The sequence below is a fragment of the Poecilia mexicana genome, unplaced genomic scaffold (assembly GCF_051168715.1).
Source record: "Poecilia mexicana isolate PSO_F unplaced genomic scaffold, ASM5116871v1 scaffold_3, whole genome shotgun sequence".
Taxonomy (NCBI): domain Eukaryota; kingdom Metazoa; phylum Chordata; class Actinopteri; order Cyprinodontiformes; family Poeciliidae; genus Poecilia; species Poecilia mexicana.
Genome location: NW_028263372.1, coordinates 20,574,246 through 20,585,239, shown reverse-complemented (window position 1 = coordinate 20,585,239; position 10,994 = coordinate 20,574,246). Strand labels below are relative to the sequence as shown.

At 37.3% G+C, this 10,994-nt stretch overlaps 1 protein-coding gene across 2 annotated transcripts; it reads left to right on the top strand.

Moving 5' to 3' along the window:
- Window positions 1-831: 831 nt before the first annotated feature.
- cyb5b (cytochrome b5 type B) lies at window positions 832-3,942 on the top strand. 2 transcript variants are annotated; one of them, XM_014987630.2, is made up of 5 exons: window positions 832-1,340; window positions 2,173-2,301; window positions 3,166-3,192; window positions 3,281-3,312; window positions 3,441-3,942. In XM_014987630.2, the coding sequence occupies exons 1-5, from the start codon at window positions 1,149-1,151 to the stop codon at window positions 3,535-3,537; spliced, it is 477 nt and encodes a 158-aa protein (XP_014843116.2). In that variant the 5' UTR covers window positions 832-1,148; the 3' UTR covers window positions 3,538-3,942. The 2 variants fall into 2 exon arrangements, with proteins under 2 accessions (XP_014843116.2, XP_014843117.2); XM_014987631.2 differs by having other exon boundaries at window positions 834-1,340; window positions 3,444-3,942.
- Window positions 3,943-10,994: the final 7,052 nt, after the last annotated feature.

The following is a 10,994-nucleotide window of genomic DNA, read 5'->3' as shown; positions in this document are numbered from 1 at the left end:
AGCCGGTGGTTAAGCCGGTGTGTTACTTATGCTTGTATGAAGAGGACGAACTGGAGAGATTTTCAACGACACGATAAACAGGAGAAACCGGTCCGAGTTTACTCTTTGTCAATATAAATTGACAACCATAAAGCATACCAGACACACACTACGATATAGTTACTGACTATGTTCAGCATAAGACATTTTGGGGTTAGAAAATAATTATTTCTGTTTTTATTATTGACCAACATTTTTGCTTGAATTCCAAGGCTTTGAAGTTGAAAAGCCTCCTTACCATCACCCTAATCTTTAGATTCCTCCCAAGATTCTCCATACACAGTTTAGTTACAAAAAATTGTTTTGATGTTAAATCTACTAGGATTTAACTTTGGACTTAAACCGATATACATTACTGCGCTGAACCTTTGTGTGTGTAAGCAATTTACCCTCAGTAAACCTCTCCAAGTGTCATTTAATCACCCGTTGCTTCAGTTTCCACTAAGTGATATTCAATATATTTTAGTGCAGTTTTAAAATAATACTTCAACATTGCATGCTTTGCTGTTTGCACTCCTTAGTCCCAGACACATAAGACATTTTTTTTCAGATAAAAGCAAAAAAAAAAAAAAAAAAAAAAAAAAAAAAAGTCGGATTTGTTCGTATAAGTCATGAACTCACATCTGAGTCACTAATATTCTTTTTAAAATGCTGTACGTCACCAATTAACACCGGCGCGCCAACTACCGAACCGGCTAAAAAATGATGCGCACCCAGAAAAGGTGACATGTCATGATCTGAAAAGACTCAATTTGATTGGCTACAACTGAAAAAGTCACTCCGCTATTGGCCAGTCTTGATGTGTTGGGCGTTAGGGTGAAATGACATAAACGTCATTGGTCTGTTTCACATGTCTGCTGATGTACCCGGTGTAAATGTTCGATAATCTTACTAAATACATCGGTCACCCGCTCTAGGTTCGTTTTCGTATCTGTTTTATATCGCCTTTGTTTGTTTATTTATGTTGTTATATCCTTGGACTCTTCTTTTATACCTTTGAACTCTTACCAAAAGGAAGAAAAGGCTCGTCTTGTTGGCTAGCCTAATACCGTGGTAACAGACGGTAACAAGAGCTATAGTCTAGCTGTTTTTTCTACCCAAACGTAAGAATGGGAGAGGAAATAAATGAACATACGGGCAGCGGATCTGTTAACACCAACAGTAATGAGAACAACGGAGAAACTGCGGACGGGGGAACAAAATATTACACGTTAGAGGAGGTCCGAGTGCATAATATGAGCAATGACACATGGCTAATCATCCATAATAAGATATACGACATTACAAGTTTTCTAGAGGAGGTAAGAAACACTCTATTTACATACACTGGTTGTATTTATTTTTACATCAATGTTCTATGAGGATATTTTACGCTACTTGTAGCCATGTGACGTTGTGTAAGCTTACTTCCTGAATCGCTCTTTGATAATGTCCTGCATTGATGTGTAAAGTTTGTTTCTTGTTCATTAATGCTGTTAACAGAGACAGAATGCAAAGTACTAAGTCTAACTTTTAAGTTTCCATCGAGTTTAATGAGATAGCTTTAAGCTATCTCTGTAAAATTGACTAGCACGAAGACATTTTAACTGCTAGCACTCAGTATAATAGCTTTAAAGAGACAGTACCGTAGTAACACGTTTATATAACTGTCACTCACAGGTAACTGTGCATATTCTAGCATTAAAAGACTGGATGTTGTCCGTTCAGAAATGAAGCAGATTTCTTAAAAACCGTTTGGTTATGAGTGTACCTCCATTGTGTAGAGGTACGCTCTACACAGTGGAGTATGTTCTTAATTACCTACCAGAAAGTATGTTCTTACATAATTACCTAGGGGAGGCACCTTCCTGTATTGCAGTGTTTGGGCAACATTCAAAATGCAACCAGTTCACCCAAACAACTTTCTTTGATTTTGACATCACTGTTCATAATTTACATTATGAAAGCATAATCTTATATAGCAATGTTTTTTTTTAGATTGTTTTTTTTTTTTTAAGGTATTATTTCTCATGACATACCCCTGCAAGGTTGGGATAATTGGCCCCATCCTGGTCCTCAGGACCCACTGTCCTGCAAGTTTTCGATATGTCCCACCACATTTAAATGGTCCCCGTTTGCTGCTCTTTGAATTAGCATCCTGGAGGTGAGGAGGTTTTGCTGGAGCAGGGAGGATCAGATGCCACAGAGAGCTTTGAAGATGTCGGTCATTCTACAGATGCCAGGGAGATGCTCCAGCAGTTCTACATTGGAGAGCTTCACATGGTAAGAAGACAGGTAGTTTCTTACCTTCTTTTTAGCTGTGCTTTGGTTATACTCATGGAGTTCTACGAGTTTTCTGTACAGTCATGAAAAGTATGAAACATAATTTGCGATGGATTCAGATTAAATGCCAAACAAAGCATTTAAATTGTATTTGGGGAAAGAATGGCATTCCTGATCACACTGTGAGTTAAGATCTGAATTTAATCCAGGATAGGTACAGTAAATATATTTGTAGTTACTATAGATTTGGAGTGATCAAAATTTATCCAGATGCCACAAAATCCGGACTGTGTTGTTTCATGATCTGTGGAATAAAACTGATTTTAGAGGAAGGCGAATGCTTTGCATTCATGTCCGTATTATCATAAGAAGCTTCCAGAAAAATGTAAAGAATCGGGTCAGGAAAACTAGGGATTATTAAAATGCAAATTTCACAAAAAACGAGCCTTTTCTATTAGATTATTTTCACAGCATCAAACTACCAGTCAATAAAAGCAAACAATTGGTCTTTGCATCACCTTAATAAAATGGCAACAATTTGTCATGCATATAGATTGTGTCATGCATGATATCAGGTTTTATAAGCTTTTTAAATGTTGATTTGTCACACTCCCTCACAAGTTTATCTTGTGAGCCGCAGTTTTTGATCCTGTGAGGGACAGCAAGTTGTTTAGCAAATTTTTGATTAAATTTAACGCATCACATATCAGTTTGTAGGGGATGCATGACTGAAACTTCAACTTTCTGAATTTACGTGTATATTGAATTATTAAACAAATGATCTTAACTGCACTTTCTTATGTTAACATGATGCTTGTGTGCTGCAACATTAAAAACATTAACAGTGAATTTATGTGTTTATAGTCGGACCGGAAGAAGGAGAACACAAAGGTAGGCACCAGTCCACTCTGATCAACCAACTTTTACATAATTTCAATTTTCGTTTTCAAAGCTTTTGTTTGAATTTCTTTTGCTTTAGGTAGCAGACGCTAAAGGTGCTGGAGAATCCAGGTGAGATCGTGTGTTTTATCAGACTTTTTACAAGTCTTATTTTGAGAAGTTATAAATACTATGATTAGAAATCTTTGTAAATATACGACAGATTGTAATACTTAGATGTAATTGTGCCTTTTTCTCAGCAGCAGCTCCTGGGCCATGTGGTTGATACCCACAGTAGCTGCAGCTGCTGTTGGTGTCCTGTATCGTTTCTTTATGTTTGAACACAAGTCTTCTTGAGAGCTTTATCTCAATCTTCTTATCTGGAGGCCTTGATTCTTTTTTTTTTTTTTTTTTTTTTTTTTTTTGACCAAACCCATCTCATGGTGAAACCCCCACCTCCCACAATTAACTGCATCTTCTGCTACAAGAAGAGAGAAGGAGCCATTTCATAAATATTTGTCCTTGTTTTGCTACATAGTGTGCATGAAACACAACGTTAAAAAGATTTATTAAAAGATATGCCTTATCCTTTTTATGTAATTATGGCGTTTTTCATAAATAAATGAAAATGTGGTCCACAAGCTAAACTTTGAAATTAATACCAACTCATTTCGTACTCAAGCGAAAGATTTTTTTTACATGTCCACAGCAAGAGACAACATGACCAGCATTATAGAGTGAAGATAGACAGCTTGACACAAACGCAAATTAAAAGCAGACGCACATGCATTTTATTCTGGATAACTACCATATTTACTAGTCCATTTCCATTCAGTGAGAAAAGTTACAGAATTTAATTTGGAAGGATGTGATTTTTCCTCAATGTCCGGTGTGCTGTCTAAGCCATGTCTGATTGCATCCGTCACTTTTCTTGCAAATACAATCTGTCCAAAATATATATGTCAGGTGTTAAATTTTGTTTGTTCCTTTTTTTAAATCATGGTGAAGTATACTATGTGATTATTTAAGACAGAACGTGCTTTCCTTAGTCTTGTTACATAAAATCACTAAGTAATAATATTGTTTTAGTTCCCTTATATATATTGAATATTAGTAAATTCCTGAGATGACTCTCTTGAAAAAAAAAGTGTTATTTGAGTTTATCCAGCACTATGCTGTTTAACTGATGTGTTTTTTTATTTCTTTATCATTCAATCCATTTTCTAAACTGGGTTACAGATAAAAATTTAATGAAGAGAAAATAGTTCATTAAGTTTAGCTTGAAAACTGGGGAACTTTCTCCTAACATCTGAATCATAAATGCGGGTCTTGCAGCCTACAGCTGTTTACCACAGATCATCATAATCATCTGTTTTCAGGTCATACATTCTGCATAGCATTTAGTTCAAGACGTCTTGAATTTGTTTTTGGTTTTTTTTTCACAAAAACTTCTTTAAGGATTGTGGTACTATATTTTAGCCTTTCATTAAACAACAGTAGTAGCATTTATCCTCAATTCATACTTGAAGATGTCCAATGAACATTTGCCAAGATAAGAGGTAAATTTTTGTCATTTTGTGCTCTTTGTCATTACTGAACATCTGTTTGAACCTAGTAGAAACTTAATTACTACATTCAAATTTGTAAACAAACAAATGTATGTTGAAATGGCATGATGTGATTAAAGACATTTTCAAAAAAAGGCTTCATTATTGACTAAACTATTATACATTATTTCTGCCTGTAGAGTGGAGGAACCTTTGTAAAATAATTTTTACACTTTTTTTTGCAAAATCAGTTCTTTTGCAGTTCACCTTTTCAAGAAAATCAAATACTATCATAATAGAAAACTACAAACCTTAGATTAATCACTTGTGGATTTTAATCAGCAATGCCTTGAATGTCTCGTCATCTTCACATGAATTAAACTCCACTTTAAATATTTTCTTAATCAAAATTTCACCCTTTTAATTGCTGTAACAATTGTTGACAACCCTGTGGCTGCTCTCTATATGCACAAAAGTATTTCCAAAATGGATCATCCCATAAGCTAAATTTTTGTTACTAAATTTACAGGTAGATCAAAATTATTCATAGCCCTGTCTTTAAATTATTTTCAGTCAACCAAAAAGTTTGTGTCCGATAAGAAATAGGACAGGAATCTATCAACAGTTGTTAAAGTAATGTAAAAAGTAGCATGGGGTTAGAAAATAATTATTTCTGTTTTTATTGTTGACCAACATTTTTGCTTGAATTCCAAGGCTTTGAAGTTGAAAAGCCTCCTTACCATCACCCTAATCTTTAGATTCCTCCCAAGATTCTCCATACACAGCTTAGTTACAAAAAATTGTTTTGATGTTAAATCTACTAGGATTTAACTTTGGACTTAAGAATATGAAACCGATACATATTACCGCGCTGAACTTTTGTGTGTGTAAGCAATTTACCCTCAGTCAACCTCTCCAAGTGTCATTTAATCACCCGTTGCTTCAGTTTCCACTAAGTGATATTCAATGTATTTTAGTGCACAGTTTTAAAATAATACTTCAACATTGCATGCTTTGCTGTTTTCACTCCTTAGTCCCAGACACAAAGGGAAAGATCCAGGTCAGTTGCATACGATGTGAAATAGTTTATTATGTACTGAAGTTGCTTTCCTAATTTAAGTGGGTAGTTTTAGCTGAAAATCCTCAACAGCAGATGTTCAAACATTGATAAAGAGACAGTTCATGTAGGGCCTTTGTTCTGTCAAAGCTGGTAAACACAAGCACATCTGAAGATAACTAGAGGTGTTAATTCATGAATATGTCTACATTGATAACACAGCTCGTTATAAAACTCCCAACTTTGTATACAAGTAAGATGTTAAATGATTCTACAATGAGAATTTTAATAGTTCTATTCCTTGGAATAATAGACTTAACTATAAACAGATTAAAAAAATAAAGTTGCAACACAGAATTTGATCAACTATTACTTTGCACTACAAGCAGAGTTAATCTACACTTTATTTCAAATGTCATTGCTAAAAAGTTCTTGTATCCTGCATTGTGTGAAGATTACATTACAACAATATAACCTTTTTATAGTCCAGCCCTTCTAAAAGCAAATAACATTGTGTCCTAGAGTATGTCTGTCTGCTCCTGTGAGCTACTTTCCTGGCATGTAAGTGGACTAGAGCAGGGAAAAACTCATTATTGAAATAAAAGCCTCTCCATCTGCACCCTCAACAAGAGCCCTCACAGGCTGGAGTTGCTATGGCTGATAACATCCACAGTAGATGTTCACACCCAGTGATTCACCCTTTTTGTGGCTTAAAGTCACAAAAAGGGCGACTGCATGTTTTATCATTGATTCTCTGGAATATTGAACACCCAAATACAACAAACACTCATAATACTTGTAATAAAATCGAGTCTTTCAGGAATTCTCTAACAATTCTGACATAATTGTTGAATTTCGCGTGTCTGATTTGCATTATTTCATGTAACCGCAAGATGGCAGTGTAAACCCAGGGTCTGAATGTTGCTGTTGCTTCCGTGAAAAACTACTGTATTCTCTACTGAAATGGCCAATTCCGCCACTGTGTGTTTATCTGCAGGTTTTCAGTGAAAATAATGAATCCATCATTGTCACACATGGTCTTTAAAACACTTAAGGATTAAAACAGCAACTCGCAAAATTGTGACTGGTATGCAACACAGAAAAAGACCAAACACGAGTTACTGTCATTATTTTATTTTTTTTAAAATGACAATCCACTGAAAAAGCTGGACTTTTTTTTAAACCTGTTTGGGAGTCTACTGTATGACAAACAAGCAAAATGAATTTTACTTTAGAAATGTACTTTTTTTCTACACTATAATATACAACCAATGCATTAGTTCTTGCTGCCTATAATTCCAGTCTTTCATAAGGCCATTAGGTATTTGATGGCCTTGATGCAACACTAAGATGACAGGCTCAGTAAAACAGCATGTTGCATCTGCAGGAACATCAGATAAACATTACTTGCCATGACTGAATCGCCTGTCATCTATTAGCAGCAATCCTCAAGGAGAACAGAGGGTGCTAATGGGCAACACTTCACCGTCCTCTTCAGAGACCTGCTTGGCAACAAACACAGGACAGCTAAAAAAAATAAAAAATACCACATTTGGATGCAACAAGAGCAAATACTCTGTCTATATTTGATGAAGAAGAGGGCTTGAAATGTCATGTCAACCTGTTCTTATCCAGTTGAAATTAAGCTTTGATAAATTGCTTTTGTCAAATATAGACAGACGTTTAGCAGAGACCAACAGTGTAATATTGCGTTTGCCAGGCTTGGAGTCTGCAGTTTTGTGAGTCTCCTAAAAGCCTTTCAAAAACACTATTTTGTCTGAAGGACAAGGATGCAGCTGTTGCTGGATTTCTGAGGTTAAGTTTTTAAAGTATTTTGCAGCTATTTAATTCTTACAATTTGTTTAAAATGCATGCACTGGAAAGGAACTGATTAACAGAGCCACAAAATTTTGTTACATTATAGCCATAAGCAGCTTGTTTTTCGGGCTTTTAGTGCCTGTTAATATTCCTTTCAATCCTCATACATTGTAAACACCTTCTGCAGTATCATTACCTGAAAGCCAAAGCAAAATATTACAAATAGAATATCAGTTTCAAATTATTTTGGACGTGTTTTTACTTAAAACTTGTGGCTTAACCTGTTATCTAACATGTTTCTGGTGGGCGTAAATTAGCATAATTCAATTCAGTACTCATCATTGTTCAATATGTTATGACACAAAGCACACTATGAATAAAACAAACAAATTGCATTATTTTTTTTCCCACATTTTAGCACAGAGGTGAGTATGCAGTTCTCATGAAGCAGCAGTTCGGTGTTCGTTCTGGTTTAGACGTTTCTCAAGTATGGTGGTAGTAGGTTATTGGGGTGTTTGAATCACTCTTTACAAGCCCTCTGCACTTCAGCACATTTGAAGTACGACTGTTGTAAGTTCACATGGTTCTAATGCTGCAGCATGAGAAAGCAATGGACTGATCTGAGGGGGAAAAAAGCAAGGTTTTAGACAATCCTTGATTGTTACTACCAGATATTTGGTCTGTTATTCACAGCATTCTACATCTCCAAATATGAAGACATGCTTCCCGAGCAGCAGTGAAACACATTCCTATCAGAAAGGAAAACATAAAAGGGGTTACTGAAAAAAAAAAAGTATTTGCTTATTATAGGACCAAAATAATAGTTTACCAGTAAACATGCAGCCAGAAAATAGGAACTTAAAAACCCCTCAAAACACACTCAAAGGTATCATACTTTATTTTGCATATCTTCCTCAAATCAGTCTTTGTCTTTATAAGTGTACAAACTAATATAGCAACATACATACAAAAGTCATTAACAGTTATTTTTTTCCCCCCATTTTTCCCCTTTTATAACAAGCAGCAATTTAAAAGTGTATAAAAAATGTCAACTCAAAAATCAACCTTTACCATGACAAAACTTTATTTAAAGACAAAAATGCTTATTGCGATGTTGAATACAAACACACTAAGCTGTTCATTCCTCCTGATTATTTATAGATTCTGAGCCCAAGTTCCTCCAAATACAAGTCGTCTCTTCCCGCCACGAACGTTGTGACCTTTCTGCGGTCCAGGTGCTTAATTACTTTTCTCCTTGCATGCGCTGAAATGCTGCGACTTAAAGGTTAACCTCTCTTCGTTGGTATATGTCAAATAGTTTAAAATGAACAAAGGTTGTGTAGTGGTATAGAAATGTATGTAATTCTACAAATAGTTTCCAGGTGAGGAGTTCCGGTTCTTAGGTGGGCGTGGTGTATATAAGGGAGCTGCAGCGCTCATTCAGCATGTGTCGTCTTTGTGCTCCCACTGTGTGGTTTGTGTCCGGTGGAATCTGGCAGCGGAAAGCAACAAATTGCTGGCTGGTGCATGTTGTGCTGACGATCTGGTGGTAGGTGTTCTCTCTCCCTGCACTTTAGCTGATCGTGGTCAGAAAATCTAAATTAAAGTGTGATTATAGGTAAAACGCCTCAGCGCTGCGCTCCTCTTCCTCGGTCTGCGAGTGTGTGTGTGTGTGTGCGTGTTTGTGGATCGGCAGGTAAGAAATTAACACCCATCTAGGCTCCGCTTTCTTTTAGTTTTAGTGACTAATCTGTTTGTAGTCCCCACAGTTGGACCATTGCTGCTCTGTCTACGTTCGTTTCCCGGATCTGCTCTGTCTACGTTCGTTTCCCGGATCTGCTCTGTCTACGTTCGTTTCCCGGATCTGCTCTGTCTACGTTCGTTTCCCGGATCTGCTCTGTCTACGTTCGTTTCCCGGATCTGCTCTGTCTACGTTCGTTTCCCGGATCTGCTCTGTCTACGTTCGTTTCCCGGATCTGCTCTGTCTACGTTCGTTTCCCGGATCTGCTCTGTCTACGTTCGTTTCCCGGATCTGCTCTGTCTACGTTCGTTTCCCGGATCTGCTCTGTCTACGTTCGTTTCCCGGATCTGCTCTGTCTACGTTCGTTTCCCGGATCTGCTCTGTCTACGTTCGTTTCCCGGATCTGCTCTGTCTACGTTCGTTTCCCGGATCTGCTCTGTCTACGTTCGTTTCCCGGATCTGCTCTGTCTGCATCCGTTTTCCGGACCTGCTCTGCTCCTGTCTACGTTTATCTCCCGGATTTCGGCACAATTGTTTTTAAAGTTGGACTGTGGCGTTATCCGCCCTCATTAAAGCGGTGTTTGGGGTGTGGCGTCAGCGCGCCCATTTCACCTCTCGCTGCGGTGCGGCAAGAGGACCACGCCTGGGCCTGATGTTTTAACTTGTATTATCTGTTTTCTATTTCTTTTACTTATTTTGTCTACAGCCTTTTTTTTTTTTTGTTCTTTATTTAGTCAGGGCTGATATTATTCTTTTTGAGATTATTATATTGGTTAACTGTCTGTTTTTGTTTGCAGTTGCTGAGGCCCGGTGGCGGTGTTGGTGTGGTGACGGTGTCCTCCTCGTCTGTGTGCTGTGATTTTTGAGTTTGGGGTGTCTCACTGCGTCTGGTGTTAAAAGGTTTTTTTTTTGGTTTGCTGTGTTTGGTGGAGGTCGTCCCCATAGCGCCCCCTCCGGCCGGTAACCTCAGCTGCTGCAGTTTTTTTATTTTCTTTTGACTTATTTTGATTTATTGTGTCATTTTTAAAAACATTTTTTAAAAAAGAGAATTTAATAAAACTACTTTTATAACTGTGAACTGTCTCAGATGTTTTAAATCCCTGCATAACCGAACCTGTGTGCCTCCGACGAGAGGTAATATTCCCTGGGTGAAATTCCCAGGGTGGCGTTGTTGAGCAACCTATTAGAACTAAAATCCCACAAAACCCGAACTACCATCTAGTGTCGCCACATTTTTGGCGTTGTCGGCAGGATTATGCTTTTTATGAACATCTGAGACCAGTGTTTGTGTTTTTCAATATTTGTGTTTGTGTATTTTTTTTTCTTTTTTTTCCCTTTTTTTCTTTTTGTGCAGATTGACCGATCCAGAAACAGAGCAGCAGTGGTTCCATGTAGAGCTTCAAAGTGGTGGGTGAGGTCTTAATAGTTTAACCTTAGGTTGTTTTTTTTTTTTTGCACTGCAGTAATCATAAGCTTGCTATAATGGAAGAAGAAATTCAGGAACTTAAGGACCTGGTAGCAAGCTTAAGAGCTGACAACGAGCAGTTGCGACAGGGTCAGGCTAGCTTGGGTGCTCAACCGTCCACTTCTTCGGCATCGGCTAATGCCCCTCCTACGCCTAGTCTCCCTGTAGCAGAGAGACTGATTTTTG

Coding starts and splice junctions, on each gene's coding strand:
- cyb5b (XM_014987630.2), top strand. CDS start 1,149: ATGGGAGAGGAAATAAATGAACATACGGGCAGCGGATCTGTTAACACC. Junction 1,341..2,172: donor TTACAAGTTTTCTAGAGGAG/GTAAGAAACACT, acceptor TCTTTGAATTAG/CATCCTGGAGGTGAGGAGGT. Junction 3,313..3,440: donor AAAGGTGCTGGAGAATCCAG/GTGAGATCGTGT, acceptor CCTTTTTCTCAG/CAGCAGCTCCTGGGCCATGT.